This window comes from Trachinotus anak, unplaced genomic scaffold (assembly GCF_046630095.1).
Source record: "Trachinotus anak isolate AG129_WGS33_773 ecotype Australia unplaced genomic scaffold, CSIRO_AGI_Tana_v1 ptg000023l, whole genome shotgun sequence".
Taxonomy (NCBI): Eukaryota; Metazoa; Chordata; class Actinopteri; order Carangiformes; family Carangidae; genus Trachinotus; species Trachinotus anak.
This window is the reverse complement of record NW_027273874.1, coordinates 3,908,832-3,934,127: the sequence shown is the minus strand read 5'-3', so window position 1 is coordinate 3,934,127 and position 25,296 is coordinate 3,908,832. Positions and strand designations below refer to the sequence as shown.

General features: G+C 43.3%; 1 protein-coding gene across 2 annotated transcripts in view; it reads left to right on the top strand.

Moving 5' to 3' along the window:
* The first annotated feature begins 2,720 nt into the window (after positions 1–2,720).
* Positions 2,721–25,296, top strand: part of LOC139606787 (phosphofurin acidic cluster sorting protein 1) — a 61,420-nt gene continuing 38,844 nt past the window's right edge. For both annotated transcript variants that reach the window (XM_071459137.1, XM_071459136.1), the window contains exon 1: positions 2,721–3,356. In XM_071459137.1, the coding sequence (XP_071315238.1) occupies positions 3,202–3,356 (155 nt within the window). In that variant the 5' untranslated portion in view covers positions 2,721–3,201. The remainder of the gene's footprint in view (positions 3,357–25,296) is intronic.

The window sequence follows — 25,296 nt, the reverse complement described above, 5'->3', positions numbered from 1 at the left end:
GAGTCCCTGCTTTTACTCCTAAATGACTGCAACTACAATTTTACATTGATGATATTATATATTATATTATATTATATCATATTATATTATATTATTTGCAAACAGAGATGAGTAGAAATCCTCTGCACATCACTATAACTTCGGAACTGGCAAAACAGTGTAGTGCATGCAGCATAGATCTACAATGTGGGAAGCATCGCTGTGTTGCATAACAGACGGTATAAACTTAATTGACTTTGACATGGATTTGGAGCCCGTCCAGTGTCACTTGATGACCTGGCAGATTTGGGGCGTTGTGTTAAAAGTAACCCAGGATTATCCCGTGACCATGTTTTAATCTGCTTGATTCTAATCTCTTTATCAATGGCAGGGGCTGGTGGTGAGAGAAGCGTGTTAAAAAGAGCAGGGGTTTTGCACTGCATTTAAGTCATTCAGCTGATTATCCGGAGCAAAGGACTGACAACAGAGACGGGGCATCTGAGCAGGAGAGTCTGCACGGTTGTAATTCTAGCTCATCTGTGAAGCAGCTGACTTCACACCTTCAGTTTAAGAATCTACAGGGCATGAAGCAGTGTTACCACCTCTAATACTCAGGCTGCACAACATGAAAGACACAGAACTGACAGCAAATGCCAAAAGGCTGAGCTCTACTGTGATTAAATGCATGCATGCTGTAAGAGGAAGTATACAAACCAGTTTCAAGTTTCTCCTATGATTATAGCCTTTCATACATGTGTTGTACTTAAACTTGTTTATGAAGTCTTTAGTAGAAACATTCTTCTTTGAAATAGCTGATTTTTTCAAAACAAAAATTAAACAGCATTGTGCTGTCATGAAAAATCCATATAACTGATGTGTCAGTGGTTTCCATACAACCAAACATGCATGACGAAAGTTACAGCGGGAACACAATGTACAAGCATACAACCCTAACATACAGTAAACACCGACTGTTTGCTTTCTGCTACAGCATTATTACCAGTGGTTATTTACATGCTCCTCAACAAGCAACAGCCTCCAGTCATTTAGTTTTTATTTGTTCAATTGTGACATTTCCAACATCCCCTGAAGGTAGCACAATAATCCCCAGGGAGACTTTGGCTAAATCTCAATGAGAATGGTAAAGTCGTTTCTAGTTCTGAGCGTATCCTCAGCCAGTTAGAGCAGCAAACATGTATGAAAACCATCCATGAACATCGCAGCTGTGAAAAACTGCCCATAGAGAAACGTCAAGCTGATGGCAGCCAGCCGTGCGGTGACGTTGGTGCAGTGATTAGGTTGCCGTCTGATTCATATTCAGATCCAGAGATTGCAATCACGGCCCTGTCTTTGTTACCTGAGGGTGCAAACAATGCACCTGCTTCACGCTGCATTGTCTGGCAGCCAAACCCTGGGAGACCTGCACCCTGGTGTCTGTTTTAGAGGGGAGTAGGGTGTAGTATGGCTTCTAGGTGGTGATTATAAAGTAAACACAAGTGCAAAACCTCATTATCGGGCCTCTGAATGGAAGAAAAGTAAGTCCTTAACCTTTAAAGCTGGGATTTCCCTCTGCACGCCTCTGTCTGAATTCACAGACTGTAACCGGTTTTGCACCTTTGTATATTTGTCTGCTCATAACAGCTGAAAGAAGGTGTGTGTATAAGCTGTATGACTAATGGGAATAATTTCAGGAACACCTGAGACTCTGGTCATTGTCCCATAAGGCCTAAAAGAGCGATTCACAAAGTCACCCATATACTGATCTTCAGTAAAACACCATAATATACACTGGTGAAAGAGTTCTCCTAAGATACAGAGTGTAATATTCAGGTGGTGTGAGGGAAAAGCAGCGAATGACAGGGTAAATATTGGCTCCAGAGTCTATCTATGGTTTAAATCAATGTAAGGAGGAAAAGGTGTTGTTCCACTGTGTGCTATTGGTGTTAATCATCTATCTGGATCGTTTGTCTGATTCAGTCTAACAGGCCTGTCCATGATGAATTGCAACCGTTTTACTTCAGATATGCTACATGAAATTATTGTCAAATTGAAATTAATACAACATGCAGTATTTTATGTTTGGCTTCCAGACTTTATGGAAGTTTCTCACTGACCATGTCTTTAAAGCAGCTGTAGTATCTACAGGTATAATTTACGACTTATAAAATACTCTACTTCTGACTATATACTGTATTAGATACAATTGTAGAAATGTTCATGGCAGATTATACAAGAAGATAACTATTCTTCAGTTTTGTATGTGCTGAAATACATTTCAGCATATATTCAATATATCCCACATGGTGACATGGTTGGGGGGGTATGGCATCCACATTCCAGCCTACATGTAGTATTGGTACAACCTCATATGCCAAAATGAGTACACTAATGAAAGTGTAAAGAAAACAATAGACTAGTAGAATAGAATAGAATAGAACATAAAAAATTAAATAAAAATAATAATAACAAAAACTAATTAACTAATTCCAAACAAATCTCCCTCTCTCAGTTTAGATCAGTGGTTTTAGCCCACATGATGTAATACACCCTTTAAAAACCATAGACAATAGAACCACATAGTACAATATACTACACGTAGTAGTACATATGAAGTAAATATGTATGATATAATTTAAATAAAGCTATATAATAATGAAATTGAACCCATGATTTAAAAAATGACAGTAGCATGGCTACAGCTTACTATTGGCCACCCCCCCCTCCTCCCTCCTCCTCCACCCCGCTCAGGAGTCACTCTACGTCCGCTGACTGAGGAGGCGTCGCTCGCTGCTTTCTGCTCATTGTGCGACTTCTGCGAGAGAAAATTTCCGCTTCCTGCACCGATAAACACCACAAACCAGCAGCTCGCACCAAGTCGAGGCGCAGGAGCAGAGACAGGGAGAGAGAGGGAGGGAGCGGACACACACGGAGACGGACGCGGGGATTCGCCGCCTGCCTTCGGGTACAAAACCCCGCGACGGACCGCGATGTTTTCCCGATTAGCAACTTTCCGTTTGCACTGACTGACGCTACCGGGAGCGTTTCACGCATTTGCACCACCAGGAGCCTGGAAAAACAAGGCTAAGGAAGGCAGCACCAAAAAAAAAAAAAAAAAAAAAAAAACAAGGACAGCTCCCTCACTCACACATCCGCGGAGGAGCCGGGCTACTACGGGTGTTCCTCCGATTAGCTCCGTCTGAACGCCCGCTGTCAGCCTCCAGGATGTCGGAGCGCGGGGGGCTCCAGCGGACTGGGGGCGTCCCTTCGCCGCACATGCAGCCCTCCAAGCCGGTCAGCATCACCTCCAACCGGCCGGTCCACATGAACCTGTACGCTACCTGGGAGGTGGACCGCTCCTCGCCTAGCTGTGTGCCGAGGTATGTGACAGGGGCCGCGGGGGAAATGTCATGTTTTCGGGCTGGTTGTGAAGGGGAAATGACCCGGTCTGTTTGTTTACACTGGAGGGTTTGACATAGGCAAAACACCCATGGGTGAGGTAAATATATCACCTCATGTTATAATCACAGCTTTTAATATAGTATTGATATATCAGAATCAAACTGAAATTAATAATTACTATTTTCTTTTATCTTACTGGGATATTTACTTGTTCTGGACCCTTTTTGGCGCCCCCCCACGACCCCCACAGGTCCTCAGACCCCAGTTTGGCCACCGATTCATCACCCATGAGCTTTTCCAGCCTTGATGTTATAGGTAACCCAAGCAGACGTGTCCCCTGGTTATCTTTAATGCTAATAAGACTGTTTGTGTTGGGGCAGCTGCAGCCTTTCCCCAGTAGATAGCCCCAGTTGTTGCCCACCTGATCAATGCAGACACAAAGCCTGATGGGACATTGGGTTGCAGACTGTCACTGCAACTACACAAAGGGATTTTCTATCCTTATATGATCTGGCTCTAACGTCAGGTGCTGTGACTTACCGGTTAGTAGAAGAACAGGAAGGTAGTGGGGCAGGAATGAGTCATTTTTGATCACATTTTTTTAGCCCGTTGCCTTGACATGTTGGTTCACTGCTGGCTGTGATGCAGTGAAACCTGTTGTTGTGTGCGTTCATGTGGGCAGTGCAGCAAGGTCATAGCAGGCGAGACACCTTATCATCATAAGCTCAGCCCCAAACAAAGGCATTCAAGTGGGCTTCTTTGTGTGACTGAAAGGCTCTGTGGAGGGATCCGGCTGGCTGGCGTGCTTGTCACACCGCTGGCAGGAGCAGATGCACTTGCGCGTGCGACCTGTGATAGTTTTATCTGCATGGAAAGAGACATATCAGATAAGATGTTCATACATGTATGTGCTCCAGCCGAGGCCTGTCCTCCCGTATTTATGATGCTGTCATAATGACTGTGGTCATGAGTTGGATCCAAGGTCAAAGGTTAACCGTGGTGACTGAAGGGCCCCTCATGTGATTCACAAGCCCGGCTGAACATACAGTTGGAGAGGTTATGATGGATTTTTACAACAAATCAAACTCCAAAGGGGAGTGTTGTGAAAGAAAGTCATGAGATTTTTTTCTTTGTAGAACTGATTTATTTTTTTTATCTTCTATGACGACAAAAACAATCACACATTTTATTGCAGTTGTCACCTCTTAAACTTGTAAATCAGAATTTGTCTGCAAACATGAAATGTAATGTTTGCCTCTCGGCTGTGTTTCATTTTCTGGTCAGCAAACTGAAGTGCGTCCTCTGAGCCGAGCCCAGATGTTTAGGTTACTGAAAGCAATTAGCGGGAATAAAGCATGCTGGTGAAAGCACCGCACAAAGCTCACATGCTGACATCTTAATGCAGCTTTTCTAAAATGCTTTGGGGCTTTGCTGGGTTCGAGGCAAAGCCCCGAGGGTGTATTTTGCTTCTTAGTGTTTTGGCAATGTGTGCGCGTGCACCATGCGCTTGTGAATAAATGATACAGTCTTGGATCTATATTTTTGAACTGTGTGCATGAATAAAACATCCACTGTTAGCCCACATTTTGAATATCTTTCCTCCTGACCTTTCTTTTAAGATATGAATTATTACCTTTTTCGTGTTTGTGCTCCATGTAGCCACAGCTGATTTTGCATACCTTGGCATCGTGCTTCAAAAATGTGACCATGGACGGGTTTTTATTTATTTTTTTTGGGAGCTTTTTTTCTGCAGGCGTCACGGTCCGTCAAGTTTCTTCGATTTCACTGCAGTTGCTGCAACAGAGACTCAGAGAGCCAGAAAGAAATGTGAGGGGGGAGGTTGGGGGGGTGGGGGGTGGGGGGTGGGGGGTGGAAAGAGACAGAGGATGAGACTGGAAGAGGGAAGTAGGAGCGGTGGCTCTGTCATCTCCATTTAAATAGGATTTCACACAGACACAGGCAGCAGGAAAGTCTTCAGAAATGGGGCCGATAACTAATCTGCGGCACAGCCAGGAGAACCTGCGTCCCCTATAGGCTCAGACTCAGTCCTGTCGATGTTTTGCTGTCAACCCAGCTTGGCCTATTTGCTTCTCGTCTGCTTTCTTGTAGCTTAATCTTTGTTCCTGCAACGAGGACTGAGAGCTCCCCACCACCGCCACCCTCTAGCTGAGGTGTTTTCGCTGTAACCTCTTCCTGTCTACCAACATTACCACTCGGTATGTTGTTTGTGCAGCGCTGTGGCTTGAGTTTTCCCTGGCAGTCGTACACATGCGCTCCGTTGCTTGCTCCAGTTCCCGATTTTGGTAGAGAATCTGGCAAGATTTCAAACACCTTAACCAACCGCTTTGTTTGTTTTGTGGCTTTTTCGGTCACATTCAGTGGGAAGTGACAGGAAATATTCAAGCATGAGAGATGATCTCACCCGTCTGAGCGGAGGCAGATCTTGCGAGCGGGCTCTATCTGTCTTCCTGAGCAACCAGGATACCCCGAATATTTGTTTTGAAGGGCACGGGGCTCCTCTGAAAATCAGCTCCACCCTTCCTCGTATCCGTCGACACAGTGTGAGCGCCTCTGAGGTCACTTCTGTGCTCGGCCCTCCTGACCTTCTATTCTATTCTTTATTAGAGAGGGATAAATCATTTCACTGGCTCTAGACCAGCTTTGTCAGTGCGGTGCAGAGGGTGATTCCTCTCATTCCTCTCTTCTCAGTCTCTTCTAGGCTCTGCAGTGTCATCAGTACACACACGCACGATATAAGCAGGTGCTTGCCGCTATCCGCCCTGTGCACGGTTCATTGGTTCATCTCCCTCACCACGGGGCATGAAACGCTAATTTTCTGCGGCCAAATAATCCCACTGATGAGTACGGTAGCCTCCAAGCCTCGCCTCATACATATTTAGAGGCTGTAGTGAATAAAGATCAGCAGCTCTCAGGTGTATTTAGCGTTAATGCCAGGTGGAATGTCGACAGCGTCTGCCAAAGGTTCGCACCACAAATGGTTCGGATTCCAGCATCCAGCAGAGTTTAGTTAAGGCCTCCTCGTGCAGCCACCCTGCCAGATATTCCAGGAATGGGCCCTGACGCAGAGATCCTTTGCCTTGCATTATTAAAGAAGGATTCTTGCGGAGCCGAGGTGGGGAATGTCCCATGCCATAGATGGATGCTAGGTCTCTGCTCAGCGCTTCACCGCGGCTTCCAAGCCTTGAGTGAGCAGAGGAATCTCTTTCCCAGAGATCAGATCTAGAGGAAGGAGAGTGGAGACTGGCTTGGAGCGTAGCAAAGGAGAGGGGCTTCTGTGTTCATGTCACAAGCTGCACATTGACGCAGTTCAACCAATAATGCAGATTGCTCTGTTAGTGTACTATTTAGGAGCCCGGAGATGTGAAATTGCAGTAATTTACAAGCAGAAAGTCAAGATAATAATAAAAAAGCAGAAATGTGTTTTTTCCGTCTTCCTATTCTGCTGAATTATCTTGCAACCACTCAGAATTACTGAGCAGTTGCAGATTACTTTAAAAGAAGCGTATGTTTAACATTTAGGCTACTTCAATGAATAATTTGACAGTTGGGGAAATCCTCTTTTTTGCTTCTTGCAGAGAGGGAGATGAGAAAATTAACATGTTTGCAGCTAGAGCCAGGGGGTGATTAGTTTAGCTTTAGCAACTAAATGCTAGGGGAAACAGCTAGCTTGGCTCTCTGCGTCTCTGCCTCTTTAACTGTCTAAAACCACAAAGTGTCATGTTTACCTTTAAGTGTGTGTATGCATTACGCAAACAAAGTACAACCTGATGATTACTGAGCCTCAGAGGCTGACTTTGACAGGGGCAGGCTAGCTGATTGCACTCTTTATGCTAAGCTAAATGCTCCCCGCCTTGATATTGTGAACCATTCATTTCAGAGTTTAGATTGCATTTAGATTTATGCTCCTACTCAGGGCAGCTCACTGAGATTTCACCTCTGGAATATGTTTTATCCCCTGGGCCGGTGAGGACAGGACCCTTTAATATAAACACCAGTCAGGCCCGTCTCTCTTTTAGAGGATGCAAAAAAAAGTGCAGAATATATTGCTGGGAACCTTTTTAAAATGTTCACCTTTACTTGTAAGAAGATGTTTGTAATCCTCCTCTCGAGCATCAGCTGAAAGCCTTAACATTCAGAGCTGTAATAAACATATAAATGAGTGAAAACAGCAGGGTCACTGCATTAAAAATGGATGCTTATCTGCTGGGCTGGTAACGAATACTGTTGGCATGAAAAAGCGCGGCGCAGAAATGCAGGATGTTCTGAATTATACATTGTGCATTTGTTAGACTCGTTTGCTATAATTGCCCCGCACGACAATAGAGGGACGACACTCGTCGTTCCTCGAGTGTCAGCGTCACATTATCCTCCCTGCCCCCCCTAAATCCCCCGGCTGCTGAACACACACTAACCGGAAAAAAATGAAGCGAGCGCCAGAAGGCCATCGCATACATACACACACACACACACACGCACGCAGGCGGGGCAGTGGTGTTCATTAAGATGCTTTGGCTTTGCCACTTGCTCTGGCGCTTGCTCGTTCTTCCGCACAGCTGAGTGGCCGAGAGGTCTGAAGTTTCCCTCGCGGCTCGCTTCGCCTTTTTGGAGATGAAGGGAGATCAAGCGCGAAGCCCCTCCTCCTCACCCTGACTTTCCATGATTATTTCCAATTTCTGATGGTAGCCTTCCAACCTCAAGCCCCAGGGAGAGATGAGAGATGATGACCCGCGTGGTCTTTATTGACTTTAATGATCTGTTTATCCAGTGGCTATGCAAAGACTCGGGAATGTGATTTTTTTTTTTTTTTTTTCTAGTGTTAATATAGTGATAATTGCTGGAAGCTTGAAGGCTGGCAGGGTTTAAAAACCTGCAGTGAAACCTCTCACCCAGCTTGAAAAAGCTGTTATCCCACTCAGAAGAATCCCACTGGTATATTACACTGGCCTTTCAGTGCTGTAATGACAACAGTGGCATAAATGGTCTTTTGCACACTTCCCTGAGACTGTTCAGAGGGGAACAGCTTCAGTCTGGAGGATTGACAGCGATTTAGAAGGAAAATATCTGTGGTGGTATTAGTCCTTAAAATCCATAATGGTTGAATTTCACCCGATCTGGTACCTTTGGGTGCTGCTCAAACAGCGTCCATATTGAATGACCCTGCTTTTCAAGAAGACGCCCACTTTTTTCAACTTTTGATTTCCTAAAGAAGACATTGGAGAAAGTTTCCCTGAAATAACTTTCCTGAAACATGAAATACTTCCATCAATGTCAGTCCCACATTTGCACAGCTTGTGAAAACCTCGGACTTTGACTCTCTCCGTCATGTGGTCTGAATGTGTTTTCTCTGGCTGTTAGCATGTTAGCTCTGTCGTGACGTTCAGTTAATACTGTAATTATTGGTAGCCTGACAGACGATTTGGAGCCTGGTGCGTTTCTGCTGACAGGAATTTACTTCTTCAAGGGCAGCAAAAGACGTTACAGGAGCCGGCAGAAACTCCCGTATGTTAAGTCAGCTAACAGGGCCGAGACATTACCAACAGACTTGAAGGCAGTTGCTAGCTAATTACACAATTTTCTGTTCCTTGGTGATGTTATATGACCACCACTTTTTCAAATGTAATTTCCAATAGAAATCTTAGGTCTGATGTGGATTTTGGAAGAGGGAGGAGTCTCCCGGTGGGTCTCTCTCCTCCTCCTGCTGCTGCTGCAGTGCTGCCCTGGTCTGAGAAGGCCTGTGTTACAGTGTTGTAATATTTACATGTGTTTCAGAGCTCCACTGCCTTTGTCTCCTGGCAGTGATCCCCCTGCTGTGGAATCATAGCCTCCCATCTGGCATCTAGCGCACACACACACACACACACACACACACACACACACACACACACACACACACACACACACACACACACACAGATCTCCGTTTCTAAGGTGTAGTGACACCTATTCCCGGACAGTGTCACCGACATATGCTTCGCCTTCATCTAACGTGTTATAAACAAGGATACAGCAGCATCCAGTTACATAAACAGACATGCTGTGTGGGAAACACAAATCACGCTGACACACACACATTCACACTCTCTTTTCGGCATAATCCCTTTTTTCAGCCTGTTGAAACACGATTTGCTGAGATGGAGAAACGGAAAATGAAAAGCCCAGTGGTCAGGATGGGGCTTTTCATCGGACGGACACCTGAAGCATCCCTGGGAGGAGGCTGTCGGGAACGCTTCTCGCGCTAACAGCGTGGACTGTTAATAAACACACAAAGTTCACCTTGGTCTGACACAAGTCAACGCCGCCTGCTGCTGTGCTGCGGCCGTACATCCACAGGTCCATGCAAATAACGCGAGCACGCAACTGTAATCCTCTGCAGCTCAGGTTACACACTGTTTCCCCCCGGGTGATAACACAAGCTTGTAATGCACTTAACACAGATTGACCTTGACATGGCACCTGTGTTTAAGGATTACTCACCAAAATTTATTGATATTTCTTTACTTCTGCATTAGTTTGAGATGTGTTTGTAGATTTCATCTAATTGTGTGTCTTTTTTCTGCCTTGTTTAGATAGTTTGAGTTTTTTGTTGTTGTGCTCTGTCTCTGATAGAGACGAGTTATTTTTCTTGTGATGCTTCATAGGTTTTTTTTTCAGGAGTAAAAACCTTCTATACTTAATTATTTATTTAGCAGTTTGTGTTTTCATTCACCGGTTGACTTGAGAGAGACTGACAGTAGCAGAAACCTTCCTCTCAATAAATGATAATATTTTTAGTTGTGTTATATAAGAGGTCATTCATTATGTAAAACTAATGTATTACCTCAATAACATAGAAAAACCTTTAGAGACCAGGTCCAAAATAATACATTAAAAATGACATTAAAAAAAAAGCAGATTATGGCTTTTTTTTATAATCGACAATCCACAGTTAAAAAAGTAGAAAATAAAAAAGAAAGTGAATAAGCATATTTCCCACAATTTTCTAGAATTTAATGTTTTGTGGAAGGAGTTCAGGTTCAAACAGTTCAGACACAGAGGCACTGCAGGATGGGAAAACAAACATATCCCCAGTACTCAACTCGCACTGTCACTCAGATGCTCTCAGCCCATCATGATGGCTGTATTGGCCTCTGATTGGCTGATAACCAGGAAGCTAATATGAGTAGCCACTCAAATGGAGGTTTTCTCTTCCAACGGTAACCAATCCAGCGGCGTGCGGTAGTGCACGGCGGCGGACAGTGAGCTCCGATGGCATCGTCTCCCCATCTCGAGCTAAACTGGATTAAGCGGGCGCTCTGCTCATTAATCTGTAATCGCTTTAACGAAGGGTCAGTTGTATTGTGGGTGTGCGCTCGTGTTGTGTGTGTGACAACAACAAAAAGAGGTATGCCCCCGTGGGAGGATTTAACTGAGGGGACCTTTTCTATTTTCACGGTAAACTCGCACTTAAGTTAATGAACCGCAGATACAGGCAACAGCAAGAGATGTTTTCCACTTTATTTCCAACACAAGCACAGGCTTATCTTGTCTGACACACACACACACACATTCTGCAGGTCACATGTTGAGTCTCTCAAACCAGACCACAGCGCTGTGCTCTGGATAACAAAGTGCAAACTAGCAAAAACATGATTAGCAAACCTGCCAACAACAACTTGTACTCAGTGGTTTTCTTTCTTTTTTTTTATGCTGCAGTTGCCAAACATTGCAACATGTAATAAGCTCAGTTTGTCACTTACATACTTTTTTTTTGTTTGATTGTGTGTGTGTGTGTGTGTGTGTGTGTGTGTGTGTGTGTGTAAGGGTTGATTCTGCCCTCCTTAGGAAGTAACAGGCCTCTTTGTCTCCTTGCCTGTGGCTGTGGGAAGTAGAGCAAGACAGAAAGGGATGGAGAGAGAGAGAGAGAGATAGAGAGAGGTTGTAAATGAACGAAGACAAGAGACAGAGAAACAGATGTGGGAAAGCTTGCAGGAAAAAAGTGAGCGAAAGATCAAGAGGTCATTTTTTTTTTTAACACCCACAGACACTTCAGCCTGCATGTGTGCGTGCATGAGTGTGTCGTGTGGGCTGAAATGAGTTCACACAGTCACAAAGCGGGGGCTCGCGTCCCAGTTGGGGACAAAAAGCTGGTCCCCACAAGGTAAACTAAATTTAAGGCTTGGATAATGATGTGGGTCAGGGGGAGTGTCGGGGCTAGCCTAGATCCACGTGTGGTCCCTGTACCTGTCTCTGCAGCCCAGGGTGTAGCAGTGGTTCCTGGTTTATGTTTGTGTGTCCGGCAAAATAATGCAGGGTCATCGGAGCTGAACTTAGTTCCACCTTTGCAGCAATGTAACACAGATCATCCAGCAAAACGCTGCGTCACACACATGCAAGCCTACTTTCCTGGCAGATTATTCTGCAGCGTGAACGTACTTCTGGTGTTTACCTCGTGATCGTCATGATGAAAGATAAAATAATTACCACTGTGACGACTTTCCTGAGCTGTAAAACACTTCAAACACCTCTGAGCATTACAAACTGTTGTGCGCTGTTCTGATGTCTGACAAGCCTTGTATTAATCTGTAACTTTAACTAGACTTCCTTTATCTATCTATCTATATATACTCACACACACATACACACACACACATATCATAATGATTATTATGAAATAATGATATGCATTCTCTATATAATAATATAATAATCAATATCTTTTAGCATTTCAAGGACAGTAATAGCTGTAACAACTAATATCTACATAACATTATAATAAAGTGATTAATTTTACAAACTGAAATATATAAAATGAAGCTTAACTTTCCATTTTTCTTCTTGGTGGTTAACTCCCACACATCTCAACAGTCGAACAGCTTTGAACGTCCTTCTCTCTTTCTTTCCCTCTTCTCTCCCTCTTCCCTCACTTATTTCTACCTCACCGACACTGATCTGATCAGAATGGCCTTCCTGAATTGTATTTCGTCATCTGACTGTGCCCGAACGCATCCCCACCAACATCCGACTGGCGAAGACAGAAGTTTCTCTCAGTGTGTGTTCGCACTACCGCATAAAACTTCCCCTTTCTCTGCCTGCGTGTTCACATTTCCTCAAGGTTGGTAGCCGAGGCAGAAAATGGAAAAACACTCTGAGCAGGTGCTGTCAGTCCACCCAGCAGTCACACGTGAGACTCTGCCTATTGACACAGCTTCCATTTACTTAGATCCTTCATGTCCTGGACCGTACATTGAGCCAGCCGCTGTCAAAAGAAAGAGCTCGTACATAGAGCTCGTGCGGCAAGATGGTGGTGAGAGCCATTTTCATCAACCTCCCGCTGCTCTTGAATCTGCTTTTCGTCTCACCTTGAAATTTTCATTTAAGGCGCTGCGTCGTTGTGTGCTCACGCTGTTGTCACATTAAGAGCCTTCTCTCACGGCGTTACACCGAATTCACAGCAAGTGCTTGAACCCTCATCCGGCCTCAGCGCCAGATCCTCCGTGTGTGTCCATACGTGTGTATTGTGTTTTCATTGCTGCTGCTGCCTCTTGCCTTCACCTTGCCTCCGCAGTAAATGGTGTGTGTGTATGTGTGTGTTACTGTAGCTTTTAAGTATCATCTTCACTGCATTCTCTGCTGCACTTAAATGTGGCCCGTCTCACCTGCACATTACGTCGGATGGCGGTTGAGTAGGTGTGTTGATTTGTGCGCGCGCTGTTGTTGGTTCCAGCTGTGTTTTCACGCTGATTGCCGCCTTTAGCAGTGTCATTTTCATTATGTTCGGCTGCTCTTGAATCAGTGTCCCGGCTGACCTTGCACTTAAATGGTGCTTGTGTGTATCTTGTGTGTGTTAGTGTGTGTGTGTGTTTCAGTGTGCTCCTCCTGTATCATTATTTTTTTGCCTTGTAATATCACTGTATGCATCACATAGTGCACCTAGCAGCTTGCATCAAACACTTTACAGTAGCTACGTGTGTGTGTGTGTGTGTGTGTGTGTGTGTGTGTGTGTGTGTGTCCTGGCAGGGTGTACTTGCTTCAGGCTAAGTGTCAGCTCATGTCAGCAGGGTGACTGTTCATCTTTACAGGCACAGCAAAGAAAGAAACGAGAAAGGGGGGGGGGGTGACGAGGCGTCTTCGGGGCGCCGCGGTGGAGGGACTGATGAAGTGAAGGGTGAAGTTAGCCTTGTTCCCGACCCCTGGACTGTTGCTCTCATCTCTAATTTTGTCCGTGTCTGCGAAAAGGTCCGGTGCTGCTCTTGTAAATGTCTGGTTTACTTGGCCCGAGAAACGACTGAGCTAATGAGAAGCTTTGGGACTTTGCCGGACTGGTTTGTCTGATTTTTGCCAGTCTGACAGATAAGGTCGCTGCAAAACTAAGTTATGATCAGCAGCTTAATATGGGGCTGCAGCTAATGAGCTTTTGCATTGTCGTTTTTGTTTTGTTTTGTTTTGTTTTAATCAGTTAGTCCAATTAAATTCATCATAATCTGATGTTTTCAAAATGCTTGTTGACTCTCCAAAGAATTATATGAAATATAATCTTTAAAAAAAGGCAATCCATTGATTTTCATGGTTTCAGCTTCAGTTTAGTTGTAGCTCATGATATATTGAGCTTCATATAAACTAAATGCAAAATAAACATGTTAATGATCTCTAATCTAATTAGCTTTATTATATAAACTGACACAGACTATTGACGACGTCTTGATACATTAGATGCAGCTAAAATCCTGCATCTGTTTCTCCTTGTTATTATCAACACCTCTTTGGTGAAGCACCTCTTTCTTGTACGAAAATATAAACAGGAGGAAATTTGCAACTCAGGGTGGGAAAAGGTCAAACGCTCGGCGTTAACAAGTTCTACAACTAGGGCTGAACGATGCAAAAAAAAAAAAAAAAAAAAATCATATTGTGGTCATATTTCGGGACATAACACTTCTAGTAATTTCTGCATTTCATTTTCCCTGTGAAAATATAAATGTTGGGTCATGTACCAGGGAAAAAAAAAAAAACATGTTCCCTTACATCTGGAGAATTTGATTTGTCGGCCGGGGCACCTCTACAGCACCACTGTGCTGGTAATTGATGGTAATGGTAAATGCAGCTCCTGTGATCTGGATATTGCACTTTTGGTAATATTTCGATTGATTGCTCAGCTCTATATACAACTTAGCTCCAGCTAGCTTGCAAACTTCGGCCGACTAGCCTGTTGCCTATTAAGGAAAACACATTATAATGAAACCGCCTTTTTGTTTCCTTCATTAGTGACACTGCAAGACTTTTAATTTGGCATTTGGATCATTCATTATTGATTATTTATCCAGCAAACATTTACTGCCGGTCTGTGCACTAGCTAATGAGCCGAAAACAGCGTAAAAGCATCTGAATTCACAAGTTAATAATGACTGTTGAGGACATAATAAAAGTCAGTGTTATGTATAGTATATATATATAGTATACCGAGTGTGAATGGCAGGCTTGGGTTCAGCTGAGAAAACCTGTGTCTGTCACCAGTGAATCGTGGAATAATGCAGACGGAGGGTGATGGGAAGAGGTCGGCGAGTGCGAGGAGAGGAGGGCCTGTTGTGAGAAGTCAAGGGGGAGGGAGCGAGAGGCTGGGGGGGGGGGTTTATCTTATGGTAGGTAGAAAATGGGCTCGAGTGGATGAAGGTGACAAGAAGAGGGGCAGGCGAGGATGATGGGAGAGAAAAAAAAAGGGGAGGCTTTATCAGAAAGGGACGACATCAAAGCCAGGGTGAGTTGGTGAAAGGGAAGGGAGCAGCTGGGGCAGGAGGAGGGGATGCGGCAGAGAGACGTGAGCTGATGGAGGAATTAGCTCCGCCACATGCTTCCCTCTCCCTCCCCACCTTCACTTCGTTTCCCCCTCTCGTTTCCTCCTCCTCACCTTTCCGTTTTCTTGTGTTTCCACCTCTCCGTCTGTCTCTCCTTTATCCCCCTCTCCCCACAGAGTCATGCCTCGCCGTTGCACCAGTGTGCAGCTACATCCAAGCTCCTTTGTCTCCAGTCATGTGCGTCTGATATACCGTCCCCTGCTGGCCCCCTTCTTCCCAGTGTCACCATTACAGCTCTGCCCCTCGGTCATTCCTTCCCCTTCCCCAACAGCTGTGATGGATCTGCCACCGGGCGCAGGTTCACCTTTGTTCCCGGAGCGGTCACGGCTACGGATTCACCTGCTGCCGTAGATCTGACTGTTTACAGCTTTCAGTAGATGCAAATTTACTGAATGCAAATGGAAATGCAAAAGCCACGCATGTCTGCTAACTTTAAGCACAGTGGTTGATCCGCGTCCTTTGCCGTGTCAAGATATGAATACAGATGTAATGCAAAGTAAAGCAGGATAAGTTACTCTCTAGTGTCTCTGGTGCGATTTGATCAGTGAAATATATTGCTTATATTAAATACAGCAGCCGTACAACAAAGAGATGCAAAACACCCACAGAGAGGCAGAGGAATGACCACAAATAGAAACAAAACAACCACAGATTGGTAACAGCGATTACAATTACAAAACTACCACAAAAAAATCTGAAACGGCAAAAAAAAAAAAAAGAAAAAAAAAAGATGGTTTTCAAACGCTGCAATGTTTCACTTTATTACAACACTTTCGTCTCTTCCTGTGTGACAGTTACGTTCGTCACATGCTGCTGCTGATAGTTTGGTGATGACCATGAAAGGTGCAACAACACCATAGATCTGATAGTTAATGGCATCATTATAAATAACTCTATAATGATACTGTTGTTCTGCCATTAACTATCAGATCTATAGCGTTGTTGCACCTTTCATGATCATCATCAAACTATTGAATATATCGAGAGGATATATGTTAATTAACATTGCTCCAAACATTTCCAGGATATTTTATAATGTATTATTTTGCTTTTAGATTTTGTAGCGACGGCTTGAAATGTTATGAAATGAAAGATTTGAGTGTTTAACAGTATTGCCAGTCCTACAGTTCTAGTCTATTAATCTATGAACTTTAAATTGTAAATCATGAAATACATGGAACCAATGAAATGTATGATGGTAGTTTCAGTCCCAATAAGCCCCTGAAAGTCCCTGAATGTCCTTGAAAGTGCTTGAGTTTTCAGGTGCTTTTGGCTGTAAATACGGCAACGACAGATGCTGTCTGGAAGTTCCTGATCTTTCTCTTCATCACCAACACAACACTGCTGCATTCACACACCGTGACTCAACACGTTCACTTTCACTTTCCCTGACTTGCCAATTGTTGCTTTTTTTTTCTTTTTTTTTTTAAATACCTCCGTCTTTCCTTTTCATCTCATCCAATTTCCACTTTCACTTTCTCTCTTGCTTTGTCTCCGTCGTGCCAAGCGAAGAGGACAAAGACACAGTTTTGTGTCAGTCGTGACGCTGAAGTGAAACTTGTTTGCATTCGCTTTTGTCATGAACACAAACAACACAGCACCTCTGGAAGGCCCCGTAAGGTCGGTGTCTTCCCGGTTTAAAAACGCTCTGCCTGTTTCACAGATTGAATTCAGGCCATAGGCTGCGATTTGTCACTGCTGCTGAGAAAAAAAAAAAAAACACTTTCTGCTCATGTATTTCTGCAAGCCATTTGTTCAAAGGGTTGCATAACAGACTGATAAGCGTATTACTGTGCAGTTGTGTTTGTAGAGGAGATTGGATGTGATCAGCGAGCCTTGTTTTTAAATTAACGTTTTTTTTTTTTTTCCCCCAGTCCAGACGTAGAGCAGAGCTACACGTTGGTGTGCAGATGGCGATGCTAGCTCGGGGGGGGGGGGTGTCACACTCACACACACATGCATATATTTATTCAGCTACATGAGCGACTTGCTCTTTTTCTTACCTCTTCGCCAACACAAAGCCGTTGTGCCCGTGCACCGTGGCTCAACACGCTCACCTCCAGTTTCTCTCACATGCTCGACCTGTTTTATTTCTTTTCCATCTTTCTCTTTCATTTCATCTCGTCCAGTTCCTGCGGTTTGAGCTTTCACTTTCTTGCCAGCTCTCTCTCTCTCTCTCTCGCTGTGTCTCTCTGTCACGTCAAGTTAAAGCACAGAAATATTGAACCACTGGCCTGTCCAAAACACTTTTGGTCACCATTGTTTACTCCCCGCCGCCACATATTTCTCAATTTCTGAATTTCTCCAGGGATCAGATTCATGGCTAACATCAGAACTCGCTCACACACACACACACACACACCGCACAGTTCAACTCTCATGCCTTCCAAAACGAGGCAGCAGCCACCCACGTACCGATACGCACAGCAGATAGCTCAGTATAACAACATCAAAAAAATGAAGTGCCCACCCACCTACACGCAGTCACACGCTCAAATAGCTCCCCTGCAGTGGGCAAAAGCACACAGCAAAGAGCCATGCCAGGATTTGGTCTTGATGAGCACTGTGGTGAGCAATAGGTCTGCACACACACACACACACACACACACACACACACACACACACACACACACAGGCGCGTGCATTTCTGCTGTTATTGGAGGAATCACTTCTGCTCTGCCTTCAGATTAAATATGAGTCACAGGGCAGGAAAACGCACAACTGCCTTATAGCTGTACGGGAAAACCACATACTGCACGCTCAGTGGTGCATATAGTACATACGGTACACACACACACTCACACACACACACACACACACACACACACACAACAATTATGTGTTACCTGTAACCTACTTATGCCAGTGTACACTCACCCACTCTGTTTCTATGACTGTTTCTCCCACACACTCAGACTGACACATACATTTACACACTCTTTGTCCCTTAACACACACACACACACACACACACACACACATATGTGCTGGCATATTGATGCTTGTGTGTGTGTGTGTGTGTGTGTGTGTGTGTGTAATTGCCATACAAAAGCATGCTTGGCTGCACAAAGGTTAAAAGTCTTGGTTGGCATCTTCACACATCTGGCGTAAGATGCTTTACAAACAGCTGTATCTTTCAAAATAAAAATTGCGGAGCTTTCAAAGATTCTTTTACAGGTTTGAACATCATAAACCGCCGTCTCTCGTTTTTGGATCTTGTACATTAAGTTTTTCACTTGCGGGGGGGGGAATTCCCTAGGAAGTTGGTTACTGAAATTGGGTGGCACCCTCTCAATTGGTGTCATCTCCTGAGTTGAATCAGATCGATCTTGACACATCTTGTCACATGATCAATTTAGTCACTAAATAATGGACTAACAGTTGACTCATGCCTGAATGAAGCAAGACCATAAATGAAGCAAGGGCATAAATGAAGCGTTGTGGTGATGCCTCGGCCTATAAATCACATCTGCACATGTAAAGGAACATGCTTTTTTGGTACAACACCCAAGAACAAATACATCACCATCATTGTTTTTTTTTTTCAGTGAAAATTAAATGTAAATTGACCACTCCAACTGAAATTATGACTCACAGTGCAATCACAGTCTCTGCAAAAATAATTGCAACATGATTTATTCATTTTTTAATTTTTTATCTATCTCTTAAAAAATTACAGCCCAGCTTATACAAGATTTTTGAGGCTGGTATTATTGTGGATGTTAGTAGCCAAGCCTAGTAGAGAATGTCTGTACTACAAGAACTTATTGGCCGACATATACATAATATCCATATATATATATATATATATATATATATATATATATATATATATATATAATCAATAAGCTAATCTTGTTGTTGCCGGCTTTTTTTTTTTTTTTCAGAAATAAAGGCCCACAGCAGTAAAAACAAAACCTTTTTCATTTATTCAGATTGAGGTGAAAATCATTGCTGTATGAGTTGAGACAAGTGTGACAAAAAAAGACATTTATATAATAATATATATGACGTCAGTTATTGTCTTAACTTTGTGATCTAAATGTGCTTTTATGCCTCATGTTTAAAAAGGTCACGGACAGACTGGGAGCAGAGGGACCAGGGAGGCATGAAGTAAAGGTGGATTGAGAGAGAGAGAACACATAGAGGGCAGACTGGACTGGAAATAAAACAAAATCAATCCAAATCCTATGTTTGGAGAAAGATGGAGCTAGGCGGAGATTAAACTGCCAAAAAAAAAAAAAAAAACCCTGCAGATTTTGAAAAAGTAAACACACCAATTAGATAAACTTGGGGTTTGGGGGCAGCTTCGAGAGAAAGAGGAGCGGAAGGAGGAGCAGGGTGATGGGATGGAGGGAAACAGAGGCGCTATCAGATGAGACAGATGGAGAGGATGGAGAATTGTGAATTGCCAGAGGAGAAATGGAAAAAGCCTTGAATGGAGAGAGAGAGAAGGGAGTGGGCAGGAGATGAGAGGCAGAGGGAGAGATAGCCCTGCTTTTTGTTGGCGGACAATGGTGGACAGCTTGTGTTACTGGGAGAGATAAGAAATGGGTGAAATTGAAGAGTGAGCGGACGACAAGCCTGCAGAACGCACACACACACACACACACACACACACACACAGAGAAACACACACCCACTGAGGTCCTAATGCATTGTGTCGGTGTGACCGTGACCCTGTTGTAAGAACCCACCACCCCGTGATGCAGGCGACACACCTCCAGAAATGCTAATAGATCTATTTAGATGTTTACCAAAAAAACACTTACACCCACAGTGTCAGGCTCAGGCAGCAGAATATTAATAGGCTCAGTTTGCAGATGCTGGCTGTCTCTCTTCTACACACACACACAAACACATATACACACACCATGGAAAAGGGAAATGTCACAGAAGAGGAACAGAGACTGGCGCGGCCGACGGTCGGCTTCATTTCACGTCTAATCTCCCTGAACAGAATATTCAGGTAAAAACCAAAGGTCCCTTTCCCCAGTGGTCGTGCTACGCTCACGTCTCACGGTTACATTTAATTATAGCCCCTAACTCACAAAGCACTTCTTGCACATTTCCATAAAGGCTCCCATGTACCCGAAACCCAAACAACAGAAGCAGACATGGACGGAGAGATTAGCACGACGGGGGCCTGGCCTCTCCCAAAGCCATTAGCTGATGAAAGGTAGTTTAATGTTCCGTCGTTCTTTGCCGTTATTGTTTATTGAAACTCACCCTGCAGGTCAAGGTGAGTTCTGGATCTGTTGTTGTCGTGCCTTTTTCCAGTGTGCAGATCTGAAGAAAAAAAGAGATCATGAGCGGAGAAAGAGGACAAAATCTCATTTTTTAGAAAAACAAATCGTTTATTTTAAGCAGGAGATAATTATTTTCGTGACTTTTCAGGCTGCTCACATCCCACATCTCCATTGACAGACTTTAGTGCTCACGGGGGAGTGAACTGACTGAACGCACCTGCAGTACACACGAATGCAACGTAAATATTTCTGCATTAAAGCTGCTTAAAGATAATTTTCCTGCTGTTTTCACTTTGGAATTTAAAAAACCCAAACTAATGAGCTCAGTATCTCTTCAAGGCAGGATGCACCAGTGGACTCATTTAGAAGTAATAGAAAATCTAAGACACATTAATGCCTGTAAATAGTTAACCCTAATTAATCCCAGTTAACCTGATTAAACACCCAAATAGGAAAGCTGGGTTATGAAAATATGAACACCTGAGCGCCACATTCTCTACATCATCCTGTCTTTGCTGCTTGTTTCAGGCTTCAAGGCAACGAGAAGCTGAAATAAAGATCAGAGCATCTGACGTAACAGTTGATTGAAAATGTGGTCTGAATTTTAAGAACTGTTTTAATATTGAGGATTTTGTTCAAATCGAGCTGGAATGAGCTTTATGTGGTTCTCGCAAAGTGAAATCCGCAAGAGAACGAACACAAAGCCAGTTTTCATATTTTTCATACGGAAGCAATATGAAGTGAAAGAGTAACAGCTTATCGTTTGCATTAAAGGATTTAGAATGAAAATAAAACCAAGCATCCAAAAGTTAGTTTAAATGAGAGAAATTCAGTGTGAAAGGAATGTGCATTTTCTATAAATGGGGACAGGACTAAGATGAAAGAATAATTGTATTCCTGTTAAAGGGAGGATTTTATGGTAAACCACAAGTTTAAAAAGTGTATTTGCATTTTATGCATTTTAATGTAACTTTCTGTCTGCATTGCTTTTAATTTCAAATAGATTGGGCATTGAAAGAGCAGAAGGAATAATAAACTCTAGCTTCTTTTTTTTTTGTTAAGGGCCAAACAACATAGAAAAAAGAAAAGATGGACTGAGTCAGAGTCGTGTAGGCACTAACAGCAAGATGGAGCATCTGCCTCCGGACTCTACTTTTTTTTTTTTTTGTTATTTTTTAGGGCATTTTTTGCCTTAATCCCGATAGCAACAGTGAGAGAGAGACAGGAAAGTCGGGGTCGGACTTGAACCCGGGCCGCTGGTGTTAGAACTACGTCTCCATTGGTTCGTGCTCTACCAGGTGACCCCCCGGGGAGCCCCAGGACATGTACTACCGAATGATTTAGGCGCCTGCATCTGTACAAAAAGCCACAGTGTTTCAGAAGAGCAGATAATAGCAACAGCACTGAATGTAATATATCTGTGTCATTATATTCTGTAATGACTGAGGATGATTAGTTGTCAGATATTGGTTGGACATTTCAGTGTTATGTATCTGTAAAATCAACATGACTCTGCTGGCAGACAGACAGACAGACTCTGGCTCCCTAAACTGGCTTCGATCGATCCACACTATATTAAAAGCTACTGGATTAGTGTCCTGCTGCTTTTTCTTCCCCTTTCCCATCCTCTCCCTCGTTCTCTCTAGTTTCCTCTCAGCCTCTCTCCCTCTGTTCGTCAGAGTTACTAGTGAAGCATTCATGCATATTGATCAACCGAACTACAATTAGCCTCCTCTGTGTACATGTTTGCTTGCTTCCCTCCCAGTATTCAGCCCTGGTCGAGCCGACAGCGCTATCAGTTTCTAATGTGTGTCGGCGGGGGCCCGATGCTGCACTCCATTTGGACAAACACTGATAAGATGTGGATCGGGACACGTCTATACCGACTATAACTGGGGAGAGATTATAAACCAGTGGGCTGTGTGTGTGTGTGTGTGTGCGCGTGGATGCGTCAGTGTGTTGACTCAAAGCTCACAGCACATCGTCCAGAGGTTTCCCCATGACTCTGATCAAAAACTGTTGCTACCGAGCGAGGGTGTTTCTGAATACTAATATCCCCACAGTGGGCTTTTCACTATTTTCAGAAACTGCACAATCATGCACACAAACATGTTAAACAACACCCCTCATACTGTTGCACTGATTCCCAAACACTTCTGCAAGCTTATATCTTGCTCAGCCTGATACTGTGGGATCAACAGAAAAATAATCGGCCAAAATACGACATTTGAAGATGCCCCCATGGGTTTGACAGGTTTCGATGCTTTTTTTGGGGGGGGGGGGTATATATAATTTTCTGACATTTTATTGACAAAACTACCTCTGCACTGATCGATCAATAGAGAAAATAATCAACAGATTGATATATAATAAGATTGATTTTTAATTGCAGCCCTACTTTGATGTAAGTCCTCCAACACACCACCAAATATTGGTGCTTCATTTCATTTCACACATAGAGGAAGTCAAAAAATTAAAAAAAAAAAAATCTTAACACAAGCTCAGATTTCCTGCAGCTCAGTTGTCTGAGCAAACTATGTACTGAAGAAAACCATGAGATGTGGTTGAAAGCTCTGGAAAGCTTTTTTTTTTTTAAATCACAGGTTACCAAAAAGACTCCACATGACAATAAACACTTAAATCCCTAGACTCTGTAGGTCTAACATAAAAATCTCCTCACAAACGCTTAAATTCAGCAAAGCCATATCGAGGCTGTAAAAAATGGGATAAAAATTTAGGAGCTTTTATTTTGTAGATTTGGTTAAAATTGAGTGTTTGATAGAAGTTCATTGGCATTTCTCTGAAATCCAAAGCGCTGCTGCACAGGTGCAGCTATGTTATTTATTCGTTTATTTATCCTTTTTTCGGGAACAGAGTGGTTCATCAAATGAAATCACATCATCTCCTGCTCCGTGAGTCAGACGATGTTGAATGCGGTTCCTCCCACATGCATCTGATTTCTGTTTGCTTTCCTGGATGTAACCTTTCGTTTTTTCACTGAGTCATTTCAAATCCATTCGAGGATCAAGCACTCAACCTCTGTGGGAGTGAAAGATGCCTGATAAGCCTCAGCCTTAGTAAACCAAATCCTTGATTTTAAATTCAGCGGCTCATCTTGAATTGAATCCCAGCCCGACCAGGTTTTAACCCTCATCTGCTTAATCCTCGTGATGATGCGAAATCTTAGCGTGTGATGATGGTGATTATGTCTTAACCGCTGATGATTGGGTTGGATGATGAGGATGTTGGGCTGAAACTTGATGTGGAGCACCTTGAAGCTGAAGTGATCTTGCATGGTGGGGTTTTTAGGATGTTTCTGTCATATGTTTCATGTATTTTGTTGTGATGTTCAAAAGCTGTTTCAGCTGGCTGCAAGTTAAAGTTTAAACCTAAGCCCCGGCTTAAAAAAAAAAAAAAAAAAAGAGGTCCTTAAAAGAAATAAGAATTGGCAAGAAAGCTCCTTTTCTGCCTCTTTAAGAAGAAATCTGCTCATCCTGTGTAGATAAAAAAACGACAGCATAGACGCAGAGTATCTCAGTAATAGTGTTTGCCAGACTCTTCTGCTGTATTGCCTATTCATTTTTATGTTACTGGAGCATTAGTCTTCTGCACCACTGTGGGCGAGGAAGGAGGAAGCCTCAGCCTCACTGGAGTCTGACTGCTGCTGTGACCAGCATGCTAATTATCTGTAAGACCAGGCCAGGGGCATATACCATATACACACACACACATGGACATAGACACACAGTTTGCTCCATCCCCATCTTTAGACTTAATGCAATTTCTCTCCCTAATGATTGATGTCTTGGCCACCAAAAGTCCCACCTCCCCCAGCAGCTCATTGGCTGTCACAGAGCTGTCAGAGGGTCGCGGATGACAAGCAGAGCAGACTGCAGAGCTTCGTGACTCATTCCATCCCGCAGGCAGGTTGTGCTCCTATAGAGGGGGTTTTCAGACAGAATGAAGGCAACCTCTCACGTAGCCAGGTCTCCATTTCAACAAGCTCGGGGAGAGTCTGGGTCTTGGAAAGAATATGACCTTGAAAATGTTCTTCAGCCAATGAATTCCACTGAGAACCTCCACAGTGATGTCAATTGTTGTTGGCTGTAAAATCTATAAGCTATCCTTCTAGCCTCCTCAGTGTAATGCTGATGTATTGTTGATGAACAGGAAAATGTCCCGACGTTATGACCTGGTAGCAGCACTACATTATTCCAAGACATTCATATTGGATTTTATATTCATTATATTAGCATGAATATATTGGATTTTATAATAAGAGAATATAATATTTACAAATTGAACTGTCAACAGTGATAACATGCAGCCGTTTTGTCGCCAGTTTGTGGACGCTTCCTTCTTCTTTTGACACCTGAGAGAGAAATTTCTCAGTTCTTGTATTTACAGGTAGAACATAGATGTATCTGTTATTTATGGGCTGTATGATATGTGGGCACTGGGTACTGAACTTAAATACTTTTTTCAGTACTGACCAAAAAGTATTTGCTGCATCGAGTACTGATGCTAATGTTAGTATCAACTGTTTGCAGTCAGAGTCACAGTCTTGCCGACTTATTCTTTAATTAGCTGGTGCTGGTACAGAACATTTCTAAAGATACCTAGCCTTTAACATAGGAAGTGACTAACAGTGACTTGCTAGCACTGCTGTCAAACATGTTGTTTCTGGTTGATGTAATCAGGTTAATAAATTGTACAAATTCTGTTTTTTTTTTGTTTTTTTTTGGCAATTATTTTTGCACAAAACATCAAAATCATTTCACCAAAGCTAATTCTTGCTGAGATTTGCTACGGCTGCAGTTTTT